The sequence below is a fragment of the Anopheles maculipalpis genome, chromosome 3RL (assembly GCF_943734695.1).
Source record: "Anopheles maculipalpis chromosome 3RL, idAnoMacuDA_375_x, whole genome shotgun sequence".
In the NCBI taxonomy this organism is placed as follows: domain Eukaryota; kingdom Metazoa; phylum Arthropoda; class Insecta; order Diptera; family Culicidae; genus Anopheles; species Anopheles maculipalpis.
In genome coordinates this window covers 12519509-12540117 of record NC_064872.1, presented here as the reverse complement: position 1 = coordinate 12540117, position 20609 = coordinate 12519509, and the positions used below count along the sequence as shown (strand labels likewise).

Sequence of the window (20609 nt, the reverse complement as noted above, 5' to 3'; positions counted from 1 at the left end):
TTTTCTTTCATTTATTCGTATTTAATACGCAGTACATCATTTGAATTCCTACGTAGCAATTAAGATGATAAGATTTAAGAAAAAAAGTTTATTCTCTGATTTTTTATACACAAAGTATATCAAAAAGTAAGTTGTTATCTCAAATCACCAGTCCAGTACCAGTACATCAGTGGTAAAAGATAGTATTTTTAAGACACTTTCACGACAAATTAAAATAAAAACTAGTAGCAAGCAATAACCTGCACAGAAAAAGTAAAATAACCCATGCAAATAATAATAATAGATAAACATCTAACTGCCCTAAAGCGGCATTACGTCTAAAATGCCAAAATATGTGCCAGACTGCACCAAAATTGACGTACCTTTAGCTAAGCTTTTCGATTTCGTAGACAGCACCATAACAGCATGGCGAAAGAAGCATCCATCAGCGCCACGACTTGAGCAATCCTTGCCCCGTCTATCCATCCCCAATGGTGGCTTCGAGCCCTCCACCATTCGAAGCCTCCCTTTCGTTTGCCACCAATTTTGGTGGGCGCCCATCGTAAATATTGCTTTCGATCAATACCAAACGAGAGCTAAAGGCGCGAACAGAGGTATAGTGGTGGCAAACAGCAATAACAACAAAAAAACAGCACATTTAAAAAGTGCAATTAGATTAATGAACCTTATCGTACGGTGCACCCCATCGGCCATCGGTTCAACACCTTCCAAAAACCGAACCTCTGCGCAATGGTGAACCTTTTTTGCGCACCCGTAATTGCTATGGTTTTGCAGAGGTGCAGAAGCAAAACATGAATCGGCAACCTCGGCTCTCCTATGCTGTGTACATTGTGTACGGGGTGCTAGGGTGCGATTGGAGATATCCCGCGTTTGATGGTAATAAACGTCTCTCAATCATCAAAACACACCTTCGCCGGTCGATCGGTGGATGACGAATCAATTGGTCAGATCGGCGGGTAAAGTCATGAAAATAGAGAGGAAAGCTGATGATGACGATGTTTGCATTATACGATCAAAGTGCGGAAAGGATTGGGTCGTGAACGGTAACAGCGCCTGAAGGAGTTGAGGATGATGACGAGCAGAATATAATACTTCATGTGATTTTATAAATATATTTTAAATATTTCCTTCATGGTGCAAGACCAGGACAATTTTTTATTTGACACATTTTCCAAACCTTTCTCGTTACCAACTTCAACTCCAATTGTTATAAAACATCCCTAATAATCGCAGTCGTTCATCATCGCCACAAATTAACTCTTTGTAGCGTCATTGCAGTTTTTTTTTTTGCAACACCTCAAACCTGTTGCTAAAATCAATAGGATAATTACGTGTAGGGTCAAACAAACAGCCAACCGAGCCAGCAAACGTCTCCGGCATACTTTAATTAAATCCTCCCCAAACGATCCAAACGATGCGCGATGCGAACGGCCTTACTCGTGCACTTGCACGACGTTACGCCGACGGTAACCTAATCACCATCACACACAGACCCATATACACTGTCACACTTTCAACCATCCATGGCAGAGGCTGCAAGCGAATAATCTGCAAATAAGGTTTGCGTGCGAACAAATCGACCCGAACCGCACACATAGGGCGCACAATGTTATTACAAACTGCCCTACTCCCTACTACTGTTCGCTTCTTTGGGAGCACGATTTCAAACTCACATCCCAACGGTTGATCGTGCCAACCGCAGTCGATCGACGGAAGCTAGCATGAGCAAAAATTGGCGAGTGGTGGAAAGTAGTGCATCGGGTGGCGTGCCAGCAAGGGAACGAAAGAAAGCAAGAAATGGGTTGCATAATCGTACAGGCAACTTGCCTGTTTGCAGCACATCGGTGTGTCTTCGGCACGAGTCGATGAAAACAAACGGCCGGCCACAGCAATAGCAGAGGCAGAAGATCATAAGGTGGTTGTCGAACCGACGGATCACTTCTTCGGTAACAGATTATCGCAAATGCAATTGGAGGCTGAAAGCAGTCCCGGCGCTCTGGCCCGTGAGCATTCCCGTAACGATGGTAATTGATTGTGATTGTGTTTTGTGCGTGCGATAGTGAACTGAAATGCTTTTGTAAATTACTTATAAATGATAAATCTATTGAACAGCCCTCAAAAAATCAAATTTTTATACATTGTTGGAAGCCTTAGCTAGACTTGCTTGCAGCTAGAGTTAATATTGTAAAGTGAAAATTTATTGATCGGATACATTCACCTGCAAGCTACCGGCAGCATAACCTGATTGAACGATAACGATGCTTTCCATGCCAGGTCATGCTTCAGAGGATCGGTTTAGAAGATCAAGAGGGACTAAATATTAAATTGAGTAAAAATCTAATCATTTAAAGGGGTAATCTTTAACTTGAAACAAAGAACAGGAAAATGTTGTTATTTTTTTTTGGTACACTCTTCTTGACTTATTGATAACACGAAGCTGGATATTCAGTCAGAGAGAACCGTCCGGATGGAATTCGTTTACCGTTGATAATAAGGATTTTATACATGAAAATTAAAACTTTTAAAATATATAAACATAACATTTACTAGATTTTCTAAAACTTCTCCACACTATTCTTTACGTAAGTCCATAAAAATAGCACGAACTTTAAGCTCGAAATTATAAATAAATAATTCATAATTTTATCTAATAACCCTATTACCGTCTAATTTGGCCACACATCGACACCGCGCAATTTTATGCCCATTGTCCGTTCATTGATCTGCCATCGGCTTGCAAAAACGAATCAACAAAAAGCTCCCCCGATTGGGTCTCCGATGACGAATTACGACGACGCAAGTCCCGCTAAACCCTTAACCAGCCTCCCCGGGGGCTCTGAAAGGAACTGACGTAACGAACGAGTTTCCCGCCGTCTCCTGATGTCGATGATGCTAAGCAGAAGCAGTTCAATCATAAACAGCAACAACAACCACAAAAACACACACACACACGTACGGTGAAACACTACGAATGTGCAGTGCCATCGAGCGCCACTAGCTTTGCGACCGAACTGGAGACCGGTGCTCCTTCCGAAGGTGTAAACAAATCCAGTTGTTACGTCCACCACTGCACACTGGCTCTGACCACGCGGACCGGTCGGATCACTGAAGATCTCGGACACTGCCCTAATGCGGCGAACGGTGCGGCCGGCTTAAATCTGCAATCTCCTGTGCGCCATTTACCTACACAATGTAGTGCCCCGGTGACGGGTGAAAGAATGCGACCGAGAGTGCATTTGGGCCTGATGCTGCTGCCTAGCGGGATTGTAGGTTAGCCCTGCCACGCTCCAGTTTCCCTTAATTGATGTGAACCTATTTTTCACTTTCCACCAGACAGCTACCGATGGCCAATCGTGATCGTAGAAACGGAGTAAGTAAAGAATAAAAAATAAATTTAAAAAAAAACGGGTTCGTCGCTTGCTGCCGTCGAGAGTCGTTTGTTTCCACAGTGGAAAAGATTTTGCACGGCATTTGATCGATCGCATCACAGCGGACAGCTGGCACACGTACGATCTTCTTACTTACAGACAAAAGTTACAGTTTAGTTTCTGTGTTTGGGGCAGTTCCACTGCCACTCTTAAGACCCATCCAATGCCAAAAAATCAAACCCCACGGATTTCCTTCTTTTTTTTTCTTCTCCTAAAGCCGTAACATCCTTATCGTAGTGCATGCGTGCGTGACTGTCTGTCGCGATCGCTGATCTGTGTGCATGTGTGTATGCACTATAAGCTTCACGGTGCGATGCGTAATCTGCGATGTTTTCCAGCGCCTAGGCGAACGATCCGTATATTTTCGGGGCAGCAACAATAGCGGTATGCTCGGCGGCACCGTTACGCCGTGCCGGTTTACGACGTTTGCGATCGAACAGTGACGCTCGTCCACACGCACTCACACACCCCCCTTGATTGCACAACTTTCCCCACCGTATGACGCCGTCTGAAGCGCCGTAACTGTGCAGTTTCGACGACGTAGTTCGAAGCAAGCCGCTGGGGAGGCTTAGTGCCTTCGGCTAAGCTGCTGTCGCTTAATCAGCGGCGGTGCGGTCCACAACGTGTCGAACCGATGTTGAAGGTCAGCTGTCCATGAGGGAAAAACTCAACGCATCGGACTGATCGGTTTTTTTTGGCTGGTGGCCTCCACCGGTGGTGATAAATCAAACATCCTCCGTGGGCAGCTAACATTTTGCCACCTCGTTTTCCGCTTTTAACACGGCTTCAAACGGCAGCGCTTTCGAACAGTTTCAAATGAAAAACAATTCTTACTAGCTTCGGTCACCAACGGTATCACTTGACGGCCGAGGAAAATCAAAACAATTCAGCTACTGCCTTGGCGATCGGATCGGCGATTTAATCTCAGACGATTGGCTTTGAGTGCGCAGTAGAAAGTGACCATCATCGGGGTAGCGGGGTTGAAAGGTGGTGCGATCGTTGCAAGGTTGGATGTAACAATTATAATAATAAAGCACGTTCTTTCCCAAAACTGACATGATATTTTCGTAGGAGTTTAGTAAAAAAGATGATTATATCATCTCTAGTTTTAGAGGACAGTCTTTTAAAACAAATTAAAAACATAATTAAAATGTTTCTTTTATTCGTGTAGCAATGCCTGGGCGTATAGCTAGCTTTAAAATATGGTTTTAATTTTTTTCAATTAAAAGATGCGTATTAAACTTTATTGCAACTTCTTAGAGCATAAGAGCATAATCATCAGCATAAGCTTTGTTATATTTTTTTTTTTAATTTTCTCAAAAATGTTATGTTCAGGAAGTAATTATATCTTCACTTATGCAGAAATTCAAATGAAAAATCGTTGATTCGAAGCAACTAATGTATTAACAAAAATATCGGAAAAAATATCGGGCGGAATCTGGGCATGTGGATAGCCCAAAAGAACTTTACGGGCTGGGTCGTCCGGTGTCATTCTTATGATATGACCATGCCTTTGAAGCCTGGTGAGTGTATTTCGTTGCCTGATGATGAGATCTCACGGATGGGGTCCCCGCTTATCCCCTTCGTTGTCGACTACTTGGGCTTGAACTGACAAGAATGCGATACTCCCGGTCCTATTTCATCGCTTCTCTCCTCTCCAATAAACCCGATGCTCCTGCGCTTTTATCCTTGATTCCACTTTATGCTCCCTCCAGTCTACGTCTTCGAGACAGACCACCTCTCCTTACCTCGTCTCGTAGTACACGCCATGGCCAGAATAACTTTCTTAGCATGTTCTTCTCGAACGCTGCTAAGCATTTTTCTTCAGCAGTTTTGTACATAGTCCATGTCAAAGTAGCATTTGTGAGCGCTGGAACAATAAAGCTTCTATAAAGGTTCGAGCTTTGGTTTCTCAGTTTAAGCGGCACACAAAAATCGAGGGAAACAACCTTAAAAACAGTTAAAGCTTCTTTACAATCTCGGTGCATTCTCTTTCGTTGCACTCAAGGATTAAAACATTCAGCAGAAAACAAGCAACATTTACGCAAATGATCACCGTAAAGTAACAGCTTACCAGTTGAGTGTCTTTCACCCTCTTCTGTACCCTTCGATCCCTTCCATAGTACTGGTCTGAGTGTGCCAGTTACGAGCCCCGCGAAATGCACAAAAAACCTACCAAAATTAAGCCACCGTTCAGTTGCAATGCCCATTGCACTATGCGTTTAATTGGGCTAAAAACCATCGTAATGCGCTGCTAACCTTGGTCCGAGCGTTCAAACCTCCCCGCAAACTGGACACCACTCGAAGAGGAAGTAATTTCCCCTTTTTGGGAAATTTTTCAGAAAGCTTTTGCCAAAGGAAGGACACCAATGTACGTTGGGGGAAAGAATTACACCCTTCCGAAAAGGTACATCCATCAAGGATTTATTCTTACATTGGTGTGGCGGTGGGAGAGTCAACCTCGTACCACGGAATCGGTTATTCATTTTATGGTCATGGCGAAGGAGAAAATGCCCACAAAACGGCCCCCCCCTCCCCCCCTGCCGAAAGCCGACTGGCAAGGAAGCGACTTATAATCTAATTAAAATAATTATGATCATAAAGCACATCGAGGCCCGATCGTACCGTATGTGTGATTTTGTTTCGTTGTGTGATGTTGGGGGCTGTTACTGGCAGTGAGAGTATGGTCACTTGCGCAATGGCAAAAGGCAACGGCACGGCAAGCAAACACAACGGCACCACCACCACCCGGGGCACAATTAGGTGGCGCAAGCTGAACGATGCTTTTTCGCAGGACCGTAGGAAGAAACCGAACCCCACCCCATTGATCACAAACAGGCGGATTGACACGTTATACGCCGTTAGCATAACTTATGCGCACAATGGACGACTTCTGGAAGGTGCCATATTGCATGGTTTTTTGGAGAGGGCTGGGGGGGGGGGGGGGGAGAGGAGTTGTTGTTTGCGAAGAAAGGCTTAATTGCTTTTTATTTCTGTTCTGAGCATGCAATTAAGATCGTGGATTAAAACGTGAAGTACATCTATTAAATTATGCAATAAAATGTATGTGTATTAAGGGAAGGTTCATTGCAGACATGGCAGCCAGACTTATGAGCTCTTTAGTTTGATTTAAAGCATATTCTTCTGGTCGATTTTCGAAGGTAATGAGTGAAAACTGTTCAAGTGCACTGATGGTCCATCAGGTATGAACAGAATTAAAAGTTGCAATAAATAATTAAGCATCCACTGCGCGTTGTGCACCATCGGGCCTGCCCATAATAATAACAATTAATGGTCCGAAATAGTTATTTCAAAGGAAAACTCTCTCTCTCTCTCTCTCTCTCTCTCTCTCTCTGCACCAACCCTGTGTTAATCTGGCCAGTTCCAATAAATCTAACCGAAGCATAAACCATAGCCCACATCGACGACTCTTCTCGCCGGCTTCATCCATTCGAAGGGCAATGGAAACGCTTCTCTTCCCTTTCTCCCCACCCCCTCCCCATCCCAAAAAAAATAATGTAGTTAATCCGCCCTGGCGAGCCAGCGCAAAGCAAAAGTGGCCATGGATAATCGAAGAAAATTACCAAACTAAACGGAAAATGGAAAGCGTAAATTAATCACACCGTCTATTTCCTCCGCCGGGTGAATGGGCGAAAGGGAGTGGTAGTAAGGTACGTGTTTGGGGAGCGTGAGGGCACCTCTAGGACTCTTGCCGGTTGCCGTAGACGGAGGTCCAAAAGGGAAGGGTAAAATCTATTTGTTTGCTCGTTGTGCGCTCTACATAGGAAATGGTTAGTGGAAATGCAAGTCTGGATCTGGTGATTGATGGACGTTTTTCAGACGCGTACTACATGCGAAAGAAAATTGGTTTGTTTTGAGGAAATGTAGGTTTTTTTTTGTCTTGTTGGGGGCTGCAACCGTGAGCGCAGTTGCCGGTGGAAATGACATTCGGGTTGTTCAATGTGTGGTGCAATTTCGGACACTAGGGTCACTTTCGGACACGCAGCTAGCAAAGGCGAGTGATATATGCGCTTTCCGATCTTTTGCAATCACACTAAATAATGGTTGGATTAGTTCCTTTCTAGAACAGAGATTTAACCAAAAAATTAGAAATACTGATTGCTGCTGAAGTCAGTTGATAGTCTATGTCGATCGACTAAATAGCCAAAAAAAATCTCATTCGCTACCAGCTACTCAATTCCGATTTAATCTTCGGATAAGACAAGCTCAATGTAATTTTTATCGTTTAGAAAAATGATCTGCAGCCTGACATTTTCAAAACCAATAAGCTCTCACATCAATAAAGTCTCGAATTTCTGTGCGATTTCAAGGACAATGCAACTCTTTAGGGTAATCGGTGTCCGTCAAATGTTAAAGGCTTTCGTCTTTTGCCGGAAATTAGAAGATTTTCTAAAGCACAAAACGGTTACAACCGATCGTCAGGATGTGCCTCACTATTTCGAAGTTTTTCAATCAAATTGACAACGCCATAAGAAAAAAAAGTGTTTTAATAAGACGATTTACAATTGATAAAATATTTCAAAATTTTAAAAAATATTAAAGGAGATTTAGAAAATTGTACTCGAGCTCAAAGTGTATACCAACTTTACTGATCAATACCATCATATTTTGCAGACCTACTTCTTCTTCCTTTTCTTAACCTGTTAAGGGTTGAGCAGGTCTAGATGACTTAACCAGTTCTCCAGTTCGTTTCTAGGAAATTCGGTCTAAACGGTTATATCCGATATCCGACAAGGTTTGACTCCATCTGATCCAGTCAACGAGCTTGGATGAGTCCCTCATCCTCATCACGTCCCCCAATCCCAATCGTCAGAATACCTGCACCGCTAAGCAGCTCTGCTCAGCTCTGTTTTGTTGTCGATGAATGTAGCAATTCCACACTGATATGTGTATGGATCTGACATCTCTTAAAGTACATTATAGGCTCTTCATACTCTACTTGGGCAAATGGGTAAAAACTGCTAAATAAAGCGAAGGGAATAAGTAGCGTCTATTCTCCATGTTAGGGACTCCTGGTTGTTCTTCTCCCTTGGACGGGGGAAACAACTAGGATGCGTAGGCCCTCCGATGAGGCTGGGAGTTGGGGAAGAGGCCTTGCAAGCCACCCAAAATGCTGCGGACCCCAGCGGTTCTCGTTGAAACCTTTTTACGATCATGTACTAGAAAGGGGGCAATGAGGGGGTGCCACTCACAATGCTCATCACTCTCTAGAGTAATGGTACCAACAAATAAAATTAATTAACTACCGCTCATAAAATCGCAAAACGAGAAACCCCGTGATTCAGAATGGCAAACAATCTCATAAATCGCCCCGGATTTGCCTCTCCCAGGACCGTCCGTTTGCTCCGATCATTAAAGGCATATAATTTCGTTTGAGAGCGGCTTATGCAAATGCATTATTTATCGCACCAGAATTTTTGTCAATTGTAGCTCCAACTAGCTCGTTAATAATTAGCGCTAGTTATCATTTAATCGTTTTGGTGCCCTGTGCACATCCTTCTCAGGCTAGATTATTAATTTTATAACAGATCGACAGTGGTAATTTGCTGCGTAAGTTCATTACATACTGTTTTATGTGTATGTGTGTAGTAATTAATCTGCGGTCGATTAGTACGGGATTTTCGAACCACCTGGCCCGTAATAGTTTCAAAATAATCAATATATTAACCCCTTCAAGTTCGTTACACGTGCGACAGTGCACACTTTAAATCATAATGACATAAATCAGAGATCATTTATCATTTGCATAATTAAATTGAAGCCTCGCTAAAGCCTACCATCAACTGAACATACCGTCACGCCAGCAGAAGTAGTAGTCGTAGTAAGATCGCCCACGTTTCATAACAACAGGCCGGCGGGCGCATTAGGAATGCAGTTCTCGCATAAACACACGCAAATGCATCGTTTGTTCGGCTTTACGTGTGGCCGACTGGAGCGACTGGAACTGACTTTTTTTTTTTTGTTGCCAATGTCGAACGCTCAGCATAAATCACCATTATTGTCATTTACCACCGATGTGTACCGTGTCCGTGTACACGATCGCGAAACGCGACTAATTGACCGCTGTACCGCTGGCTCCTACCCATCGATCAAAAGGAACCGAGCAAATGATCGTCGTTGGTGGATTGTTCTTTGGCGTATAGTAGTAATTCAGCCTCCGGGGGCTGGAAATAAATCGGGTAAGTACATGTACTTTCTTCTACTCACTATTCTCCGTTCAGTCGATCCACTCAGTTGAAGCACTACAATGGTACAGTTAGCGAGTGTTGCCCCAACACCGGACGGTGCTTGTGGCGATGTTGGGGCGTTAATAGTGGTGGAGCATATGGAAAGGTGCAATAATATTTATGGAAACAAATTATATGCATGTATGTGATCGTTGGTGCAGGACCGGGCATGAAGAAAATTTTTTTAAGCGTTGAAGTACTGACTTCTTCACTTCAGTTTAGCATTTGCACGAGCCCTTAACGTACATCACCGCGATGATTAAACAGACCGACAAAGCAGATCATTATCAAATTTCACAGCACACCCGGTCAGCCTTTCTTTCCTCTTAATTACGTAAAATTACTAAGCGATTATGCATTTACTACCGTTTAACCTCAATACGCGTCGTATGTCCTGCTGTTGCAATAGACCGGTCAATTGTCGAACGCCACATAAAACCGTACGTACGGAGAAAGATCACTGTACCCGGGCGAACGGTTAACTTCTTTGAAACGTTCAATTTCTTCCACCCTGCCGTGGACACATTCCACATAACTCATTTCTGTGCCACCGTCTACACTCAATATTTTCCGTGCTCCACTAACTTCTACCGAAAGACAAGACATCGTGCCCGGTGTAATTTCTCACGGTACATTATTTCGAACCCATTCGTTGCCCGTGTTTTACGTAAGTGTACGCCGGATCGAACTTCGTGGCGTTTGTCTGCCAAAAGAGGGGGACACAGTGTCACCGTGAGTTCCTTTTTTTCCTGTCGTGTGTGTCAATGGGACACGATTCCACACACCGTCAGTTGAAATTTGCTCTAGATTTTCTTGTACATCGTCGTTTAAGCCCTTTCTTAGCAGATCAGTAATGAGATCAGTCATGTCTTTTTTTTTTTTCCTTCCGAGCGTCTCCTTTAGACAGTAAGATGAAACCCCATAACTAGTGTGATTTAACCCATGTCAACCTTTCGATTGGGTAACTGTGCAATCCTACACGTGTTTTGTGTGCAATCCGATCGGTGCAAGAACCATGAACCGGACAGCCGAAAGATTTGTTCGAAAATTGGTTCGATAAGCATAATTGCGTTTTAATGGGAATGATGATTGTGTTTAAAAATGAGTTCGTTTAAAGAAGGAGTATTTAAGACACTTATCGATTTTTTTCAAAACATGCTATTAAACGAAACCCCATTTTGTAATCAGCATTTCTAGGGTACAAACCACAAACTAGTAATTGGATCGATGCACATATTTTGACCTTTTGGAGTTCCATGTTCACCCAAAGTTTAAGGTAAGAATCAAATGTAATATGAAACATAACGTCATGAACCCAACATCCCATAGTCAAACCTATTTGTAAGTGACCCCATAGCAGTTCACGTACTCGTAGCAACTTCATGGATATTAACGAGGTTAAAGAGTCCGTTTGGTTCAAAGCTCAGAAATCACGCCTGAATCCAAGCGTTGTGTCGACATCGTTTATGGATCGAGTATCGAAAAGATCATCACCTACCTTACGTTATTTCGAGGTTTCGATTTCTACATTGATCCTGACGTATTCACAGCTCTAGCTACCGTCTCGCCTGGTTCGGATGAGATAAAAAGTGTCACGTTATGTTTGAGCCAATATTTGTTGAATTATGGCTAAACAACCTTCTCTAGGTCATGTAGGCTTTTCTAATTAGCTACTAGACATAATAAGTCAGTCCTCAATACTAGAAAATGATCCGGGTGAGATTTGAACCACACCGTACCTCGGCGCCGATATTTCTTCCACCACTGGACTGCTCTTTGTGTAAGGCTAGTGTCCCACAAGTAGGAAGCTGCGAGATTCTCCATGCTTGAAATATTTAATCTATTGGCTGCTCAGATAGACTCTGGAGTAATGTTCCGTTGTCTGATCGGCAAAACAGCGATGAATGAATGAAATGATGAAAGTTATGAAAATTAATTGGTGACCTTCCCTCCTGAGTCAGTTGCTTCATCTGGATTCACCGTAGCATCACCAATACCTTGCTTGAACCTTCATCAATGCGGCATCATCATTCTTCTCAGATCCCATCCACATATGTCATCCCCTTAGCCTTTACTTGACCTCTTAAGGGCCCTGCATAGGCCATCGTTCGCCGGGAATCTTTTCTGCTACATCCTAGTTAGAGCCCCTACAATCAGGGAACGTTCCCTGATTCAATCCAAATTCTTACAGTGAAAATAACCGGTTCCACCATCACACCGCCCGCCGACCGAAACCATTTCTAAATTTCTAGCCATGAAAGTATCAAAACCATTTTTTTCACATACACTCAAAAAGAACTGCACCATCACTTATTCACTTCTGGAACAAATTTTATTCTCTTCTCTGCCTTGCACAAGTCTTACTTTGCTCCCATCGAGAAGCTAACCGAAATGGAAAGCAAATTGGAAAAATTGCCACCTCTCAACTGCGCTGAAATATTTCTTAACCGCGATACCATGCCCTTCTAGATATTCAACCCAGTCTGCTGATAATAACATGATGAAAAAGAGTGTTTGTGACCGAAGAAAGATGCGTAGAAATAGCCCCCGGAAATTGTCATCCCGTTTAGCTCATGTTGTTGATGTACTCCTCAACTTCCTCCTTGGTAAACATCCGGAACAAATCCTTCGGTGTCATCGTCATGACTTCAACGTTAGTTGAGTTAAGCTTCTCTTCCATTACTTGCTTCAGCGTGCTAAGGGCTAAATTGATCGCTTCCTTTATGGTCATTGTAGGCAGATAGTACTCCTGAGGGAAATAGGAAAAAGGGCCATTTAAACAGAAAATCACAAAGAAACTCCCTTCAAATAAAGCAGCAAACATACCTGCAAATTCTGTTGCGCTCCTTCACTACCGGAACCAATGGCCTTTGCATCGAACCGAATGTACGTCCCGGACGGATCCATATGCCAAAGCTGCGGTTCACCATTCTCAATCCCGGCAAAGAGTATAGCTACACCAAACGGTCGACTCATGGCCGAATCCGTATCGTCACCATCGCCAAACTGGATAGCCACATTCGATACCGCCTGTGCACACGATTCTACCGACATTCGCTCGTTGTACACGAACCAATGATTTTGGCACTCGATACGCGCACGATCCAGCAGCGTTCGCGAATCGGCCATCAAGCCCGAGGTGGCACATCCTATATGACGGTCAACTTCTACGATCTTTTCCATCTTCGACGGTTCTATCAGCGATGAGGTAATACGTTTCTCCACCGCCATCACAACACCTGAAAGCAAGCAAGCAACAGTACAAAATTCCGCTCGTCATCATCACCACCCGGCGAGGACCAAACTCTTTCCTGCCGTTCCTGAATCATTCCTTACCCTCCGGTGTGCTAATTCCAATCGCAGTGGATCCAAATTTGATCGCCTCAATGGCATATTCAACCTGAAACAGACGTCCTTCGGGCGAGAAAGTGTTTACGCCACGGTCATACTCGGAGCGGGTCAGGAACATCTGCGGAAGATACGGAACCACCAAACAAAATTCCCATTGAGGTTATGTGTACATGACAAAGCAAAGCTCCGTATGAAGGAAAACAAACTAATTGCACTTATTTGTTACTCCTTCCGAATAAGCTAAGTAATAGAGGGAGGTTGTCCTGTACCTTTGCACACAAATTTACGTTAACTAGCCGTGAAATGCAATAACTTTCTTAACTGTTTGACGAAAAGTGATCAACGGTAGCGGCGAACTTAACACAAATCCAAAGCTACTGGAACACAAACAGCTGTACGGAAGGCTGGACAAAGTAGAACATTTGACGTATAGAATAACAGGCAGGGAACCGACTTTTGTTACATTTATTTCTAATTGAAACCCTTATTATAAGAAAATGTGTATTTGAAAACACAAAAACATTTTTGTGCCATGAAATAAAGTATAAATTGTAGCAATCCATAGAGAATTAAATTTTAAAATTTTTTTTGCGAATCGAAATGGCGTCTAACGTCCCGTTGTACAGCCTGCTCTTGTCGCACTGCAACCAAAATGACAAACAACTTTTTGACAACCACAACAGAGAGCTGTCACAACAAAAACGTGAACTTCAAACGCTTTCAGGTGAGAGCAAAAATCCAGCACTCTCACGCCCGCTTCGACCAGTTTTTCACGCTCGTGAGACGTTTTTAAAAGGTTTCTCACTAGGCGTATCAAAGAGACGAATTTTGCAGTTCTTTAATTTTTTCTAGCATTAATTTCTTATTTAACCACCTTCTTAAGACAAGCTTCATTTAATTGCATTATCTATATTTGTGTAGTAAATACAAATTTCCCGTCCCAGGAGCAAAATCTCAATTCTCACTGTAGTGAAAAGTGCCCGTTCGCCATAGTGAGAAGCAAGATTTTGTTCCAAGGGTATCTCACCAAGCCGGTACTCTTTCATCATGAGGAAAACAACCAGGCGCCCACTTCCCATCTCTCACTTTCGTTTCGATTTTCCTGCCTTCCGTAAGTACCGCTCATCGCTCGGGAAAGCAATATCGGACGTCAATTAAACAACCCACTGTCGAATGCCCCCAGACGTAGCAACCGTTACTAGTGCGAGCTGCCCCCCGCTTTCGATAACGGTTGTTTACTTTTCGGCCTCTGGAAATTAGTCTTTTGCCAGCGTTCTTCCCATTCAAGCGGTAGCTCGTGTCCTCCCATTCCAGCGAGGCTTTAGTGAAGGTGTTCTCTTGAACTAGAAAACCGATTTTTTCCAATTATAGAACATCGGCGCAAATTTGGGAAATTCCTTCCTGTTTAGTTTCACCTTCGAACAGAAAGGTGGTGCGCGAAAAGGGAATAGTGAATGTGGTTGCATTGCCGGTGATTTTTTAGGGTAATTGTGTTTGTCCTTTGGAAAAGTGCAAGTACACGGTGGTAGTGAAACGAATCAGAGGCTACTTGATTCATTCAAATCGCTTGTGCTCCATTTCAAACGGTGACAAGTGGAAACCCTCCTCAACATGACCAAACATAAAGTGTTTTCAAAAAAGGCCAAGACCAACTTAACGCACCTTTACCTGAACGATAAAAATTTGACCAAGATAGTAAGTATTTGTTAGTTTCAAAATCAGATCTCCAATTATTTTTAATGTGATTTTCAATCCTATTAATCGATCGTTTCACACACACGAACAGACCTTTCATGCCTGTTTTAAATGAGGTTATCAGTTGGCAATCATTGGTCCCAATAGGGCCTTCTGACCGAATCCTCGCGCATCCAAGGTTTTCTCCTTTACGACTCACATTACCTGTCAGCAGTCAACCGAGTCAGTCGGATTGAAAAGGTCAGCTTTTCAACGCCCCATCAGCACATTTTCACACGCGAAAATGGCGCACTAAAAGCGTTCGTTTCCTTTCTAGTATTGTGCCTGTGTGTGCCGCTTTTGATTTGTGGAAAGTTTCCCACCTTGGCGTTTGCGAAACTTTCACCCAACTATTTCTAGAGCTTTCCTTCTGGAGTCTCAAATTTTTTACCCTTTTACCCTTTCTTTGAACTTGTCCAGGAACGAATGAAGTTTGAGGACTTATTAAAGATGCACTTGATTGTGAGGAAAATTCTTGTATAATGTTTAAACAATTTTCCATTTCAGAGTAACATTTACCCAACGAAAAATATACTCGTCCTTTATCTGCACAATAACCAGATAAGCAAAATTGAAAAGCTAAACGCATTCGCGCATCTTACACACCTGTACCTACAGTGGAACAATTTGCGAAAAATCGAGAATTTGGACAGTTTGAAAAACCTCAAGCAGCTCTACCTGGGATACAACAAAATAACGCGTTTGGAAAATTTGGGTGGTCTCAAAAAACTCGAACAACTCCACATCGAACGGCAGCAACTGGATGGGGCAGTACGGTTCGACTTTGACCCGGAATGTTTGTGTGCTTTGGCGGTAGGTTCAACACACCACTTCATCTTGTCCGATACGGCTGTGTCCTTTACTTTACTCTATGCTTAACCCATCCCTCGGCAGAACCATTTGAAGGTGTTGAACATCAAAAAGTTGAAGCTCGCGAACATCGACGCGTTGGAACCGTTGTGGAAGTTGGAAATTCTGCTCGCCTCGGAGAACAATTTCAAATCTACGGACGACATAACGCCCGTCATAAGTGCACTGTACTCGTTGCGTGTTCTCGATCTGCAGGGCTGTTCGGCTCAGCGCGATGTGCACTATCGGGAGAAGGTCACGGCAGCCGCTGGTCACAAGCTTTGTCAGTACATGCAACTTCAAGCAAGCATTTTTTTTCCAATCAACTCAAAAAAGGTATTCATGTTCTTTTCCCCTACTTTCAGTGCTACTAGACGGCAAGATGATATCGCAGTCGACGCGCAACTTTATCAAAAACTTCCAAACCGTCAAGCTGGAAAAGCAACGGCGTGCCAGCGAAAAACCCAAAACAGCCGACACCGGCACGAACTCCAAAACGTCCTTCGACAGTGTGAACAGTGAGCGAAGCAACGGACCGACCGGTGGGTTCGTCGATCCGTTCAGTGCCGTGCTGCCGCACAAGTTCCCAGGCAACTCACTGTTCCAGGTGTCGACCCGGCGGCCGGTCTGCACGCGAGTACTCCGTAAGCCCATCAAATCGCCGCTGCTCACGAAAACGATGTCGGCCAACTTTTGTGACGAGATGGTAGCATTCCGCTCGAACGAGCTGCACCCGACGACGACCGTTGTAATGCTGCAGGGCAAAGAGATAAAGGCGGGGACGCCGGTGTTTAAGGATAAATTGCGTGCACATCGGAAGATACAATCGTTGCCCACGATCGATCACTAACACGGTTTGGGGATGGAGATTCGTGTGGAACATGCGATTTTTTTGGTTGTATTTTTAGTGGTATTTCGTGTTTGAATTGATTGATTGGACTCTGATTGTTGTGTGCCGGGTGTTGTTTGCAAATAGAGAGAAAAAAAACTTTCACCTCTTCGCGTTCTTGGTGTTTGGAATTAATTTGTTTTAAAAATAATAGACCAATAAAATGCAATCTTTTGCACTATGGGGTTCCGTAGAACACAAATGTGGTAATGTTATTATTGTATTTATAAGAAATTCTTTCACGCTGATGATGATGAGATATGAGATAAACCTCGATAAGGTTCTTTCGGCTAAATCTGACATGCTGACCATCCAAAACTACACAATAATCGGCATTTTAAAAAATAAATGCAGCAATGGAGACGCCTAGTCTCTTTTATTAGAAAAGGACTTTTTTTCAAAAGAAGGTTCTCCTAGAAATGAAATCAATTCAAATTTTTATGTTTGTTTTTGCTGAACTGCCGTATTACCTATATTCTGTATCCAAGTATTGTATCATCCAAAGTTAAAGGCATGTGCGCTTAAAGCGAAATAATGGAGGCTTCAACCACACTTGGGGGGTGATCGAATATCACTCCAAGCTCATCTGTGTCCCACGAAACCCTGCCACCGAGCCATGCAGAGCGATTGTGGGGCACACATGTGCTCGTAAGATAGGATAAAACTATCGAAAAAGAACTCTTTTTGACCGATTGGACTGCTTTTCCATTGTCGGCAATACCGTAATGGGAAGGCAATCAAACAAGAGAAATGTGGAAAGATTTTTTAAACAACGAGCTTAAGACCTTTAATATTTCCTTTACGAAGTAGTCAGCTCTCCTAATAGCCTGCAGATATTCTGATGCTTCGACAGCGCTTAAAGTGTCGGATCATATAAAATATTTGTCTGGAGAACAAGCACATATGTATAATCAATAAGGCGTAAGAGTTGGCCGTGAGCTCCGCTAATTATATTGAGCACGGTTGGCACGGGTACAAAAGTATATAAGACAAAACCTATGCTTTGGTTTTTACTCGGATGGCTATAATTTTCCTTCAAAATGCTGGGAATTGCTGTCCTGCGAAAATTGTCAGAGATGCACTTAGTTTTCTACTCAACCAGGTATCTACTGTAACTCGAGTGTTGCAGGAGACTCCTGATAAGCTGGCACAAGTGCAAAACATAACTACATATCAATTTCAAAATGAATTTTGAATAAATCATCCCCGCTACAGAACCATTGTGGCACTGCAGGATAACGAAAAATTGCTCGATACATTGTTCGCATGCACTCTGCTTCAGTATTTTATTTTCTCTATTTTCGGATACATTCATTTCTACCGTCAAACCAGCGCACAGAGAACCGTGTCCCCTGCTCGGCACAAGATTATTATGGAAAAATGGCACATTTATTTTAATAACATAATATACATTGTAATGATTTTTCCTTCATTTTTCTCGTTTTGTTTTACTTCCTTCGTGTTGCTGTTGATTCGTCGCGTGTGTGGTTTCATTTTTTCCTTGTTTTTTTTTTAATAATTTCCCATTAAAACGTAGCCATATCTCTCTGTCTGGTATTATCATTACACATCACTGTACGATATCATTCTTCGGCATTTCTTCACCTTTTTCTTTGTTTGTACACAACTGATCTCTTTCCCCCTCCTTGCCATTTTACAATTCGTTTGAATGATTGTGTTTTATTTTGCTTTGTCTAGATTTTGCCTTCCTTGCGATTTGCCATGGATTTATATACTCATTTTGATTTGCTCGTGCATCTTAGCTTGCTTCTTATACTGTTGCTTCTTTTCATTTCTTGTTGCTAGTGAAATACTGACAATGATTTAAGTGAGCAATCTTATTACGAGAGGAATTTTATGCACTGATCTCGCTTGATTTGACTACATCTTGCGCAAATTTGTGTTTTATCGTGATCATCATTTTCACTTTCTCTGATTTGTCTGATGGTTTTTCGTTGTAGAACTTGCGTTCGATTGCATGAGTGTATTGTGGAGGATCCGTATGCTTCCTTCGAGAGTAATATGGCTTTCTGGCAAACTCAAATAATCAAATAATAAAACAGAAAAAAAGGAACAGTATAGACCATGATGATGGTCAGCTGTGTCAATCACAAAACAAAATTAAATCCATGAAAAATAAGGAATACTTCCTACCACCATTGCCATTGTCATGACAGGACTTGCTCTTCATAATTCTTTCTTAATGTGTTTTTTTTTCTTCTTTAGTTTTCACTTGTGCACTTCAGTGATTTACATCTTTCACTTGAACTTTCCTCGCTTTGTCCATTTTTGTAGCTCTTTTTCCACAGATGTACAACACGATTGTACTTGCCGCATGCGAACACACAACTAGCTAACCATTCTCCGCGGGGTAGAGATAAGGAAATGGCATTCAACACAATTATGATTAGAAAAAAAAGGGACAGCTACAACTAAAGCATCATTATGAAATTAATATGTACTCTTGTCGTAAAATACTCTTTTCGCTTAGCCTATTCGCACAAAACACTCACAAACGGCGAACGATGTGTGCGTGAAGTTTTGCCTCCATTTTTCCTAGTGTTTCGTTTTTCCTTATCGCCCGCCGCCACAATAGAGTTTTCTTAAACTTTATTACATTACTACGGCGGTAAAATAAAATAATTAAAATAGCATATAATAAACATAAAACGAACATTGGAAGGTGTATATTTGCAAATGGCGAAATAAATCTGTATTACGCGCACCCCCACACACCTGTGATGTGTGTGTCGTAATTCAATCTCTATATCTCTCTATCGTCTCTCTTACTGCTTTCACGTATGGTTTTGTTTTTCTATTTTGCTTTGGAAACAAAATAACAAATCAAATGGAAGAAAGTATACCGATCGTACAGGAAGGGTGGTACACCCGCGTTTACGATCAGTTTTGGAGAAATATATAAACAAAAAATAAACATAAACATTTTTTCGTTTCTCTAAACAAAAAGGAATTAAAAAAACGCAGTTTTTTTAGGGTTCTCTGTGGGAAATACAAATTCTTTCTTTGCCAATTAAAATCCCCAAAAGAATGGACATCACAATTTGGCTGCTGTGTAGGCATAAGTGGTAAAGAGCAATTTAAGAGCAAAATGAAAGAAACTGAAATACAGAAAAAAGAAAGGTGTTAAACGATTCGTATAAGTTAACCGATAGAAAAATTACCAGCTAAAGATAGCGAAAGCATTGCGGGGAAAAACTCATTACAATATAGTTGTTACCGTTGTGTCAATGCTTATTCGTAGAATTGTATCAATTTGTCGGAAATTCTGCGTACATGTGGCGACACATGCACTTGCGGCAACGCTCTGATGAAACTATAACGGTTGTAAACACATTTATAATACTAAAACACATACTTCACCAGCACAACCTTCTAGGTATGCTAGTGAAACGTTGTATTCCAAAGAAAAATTTAACGTGTGTCGCGACGTGTCGCAGAAAATCCAAATTTAAATTGATTGAAACGCAAAAAAAAGTAACATTAAGTCAGACGCTTAACAGAGTATAGTAATACAATAGTAAAGATAGTCGCCATTTTTGCCAGTTTGATTGATTTGTGTCGATAGTCGTGGTGTGGTGTGTTTGTGAAATCGTTGCATGCACTAGATACCTGATTGTTTTCTTTTTCTTCTTCTTATTCTATTCCTTTCTTTTTGCTCTGTTTTTCTTCTCTTTTTTCGCCCCCTGCTCTGGTACTGTAAACGGTTTGTTTTCACGAATAATTTTATCACATCTTTGTAAACACTGTGTTTGGTGCGCCTTTTTCTAGTGTACAATCCACCGAGCGCCGTTTTGCTCCTCGAGCTGATCGCGAAGCCGAATTGAAAAACAAAATCATTTCCATTTCAGTACTTACACCAGAAAGGAGAGAAAATCATGCAGCGCCACCAAAAAAAAAATTCATAACTGTTAACTGCTGTTTAAGATATGTACCCGTAAAATATTTACGGTGTAAAGTATTGAACTAGTTACTTTAAGCAACACGATCGAGGAACCACGATCGTTCCAGGGCCCTACACACAGCGTGCCCGATTATCGGATTGATCGGCAGCAGAGCAGGCTAATAGACATGTAACATTAGGTAAAATAA

General features: G+C 42.2%; 5 protein-coding genes across 6 annotated transcripts in view; 2 read left to right on the top strand and 3 right to left on the bottom strand.

Moving 5' to 3' along the window:
• Positions 1 to 20609, top strand: part of LOC126563823 (epidermal growth factor receptor) — a 371336-nt gene that overhangs the window by 168585 nt on the left and 182142 nt on the right. The window lies entirely within an intron of this gene.
• LOC126564362 (zinc finger protein ZFP2) overlaps positions 1 to 20609 on the bottom strand; it is a 505414-nt gene that overhangs the window by 482207 nt on the left and 2598 nt on the right. The window lies entirely within an intron of this gene.
• LOC126565296 (proteasome subunit alpha type-5) lies at positions 12240 to 13174 on the bottom strand. Its single transcript, XM_050222461.1, has 3 exons — positions 13013 to 13174; positions 12503 to 12915; positions 12240 to 12425 (listed from the first exon to the last, which is right to left on the bottom strand). Exons 1-3 carry the CDS (start codon positions 13143 to 13145, stop codon positions 12243 to 12245), a joined length of 729 nt encoding a protein of 242 aa, XP_050078418.1. The 5' UTR covers positions 13146 to 13174; the 3' UTR covers positions 12240 to 12242.
• The window catches only part of LOC126563713 (uncharacterized), a 158202-nt gene continuing 151691 nt past the window's right edge, over positions 14099 to 20609 (bottom strand). Inside the window, exon 21 of the mRNA XM_050220356.1 lies at positions 14099 to 14112. The gene's annotated coding sequence lies outside the window, so the exon portion shown is untranslated. The remainder of the gene's footprint in view (positions 14113 to 20609) is intronic.
• Positions 14639 to 16460, top strand: LOC126565922 (protein phosphatase 1 regulatory subunit 42-like). The gene is made up of 4 exons (XM_050223125.1): positions 14639 to 14722; positions 15269 to 15574; positions 15656 to 15893; positions 15976 to 16460. Exons 1-4 carry the CDS (start codon positions 14639 to 14641, stop codon positions 16458 to 16460), a joined length of 1113 nt encoding a protein of 370 aa, XP_050079082.1.

What these genes read in the sequence shown, in the direction of transcription:
- LOC126565296 (XM_050222461.1), bottom strand. Translation starts at nt 13,145, where the DNA reads ATGTTCCTGACCCGCTCCGAGTATGACCGTGGCGTAAACACTTTCTCG. An exon ending in TGGAATTAGCACACCGGAGG is followed by an intron (nt 12,916 to 13,012) that starts GTAAGGAATGAT and finishes GCTTGCTTTCAG; the next exon opens with GTGTTGTGATGGCGGTGGAG. An exon ending in GAGCGCAACAGAATTTGCAG is followed by an intron (nt 12,426 to 12,502) that starts GTATGTTTGCTG and finishes TATTTCCCTCAG; the next exon opens with GAGTACTATCTGCCTACAAT.
- LOC126565922 (XM_050223125.1), top strand. Translation starts at nt 14,639, where the DNA reads ATGACCAAACATAAAGTGTTTTCAAAAAAGGCCAAGACCAACTTAACG. An exon ending in AATGTTTGTGTGCTTTGGCG is followed by an intron (nt 15,575 to 15,655) that starts GTAGGTTCAACA and finishes ATCCCTCGGCAG; the next exon opens with AACCATTTGAAGGTGTTGAA. An exon ending in AGCCGCTGGTCACAAGCTTT is followed by an intron (nt 15,894 to 15,975) that starts GTCAGTACATGC and finishes CCCTACTTTCAG; the next exon opens with TGCTACTAGACGGCAAGATG.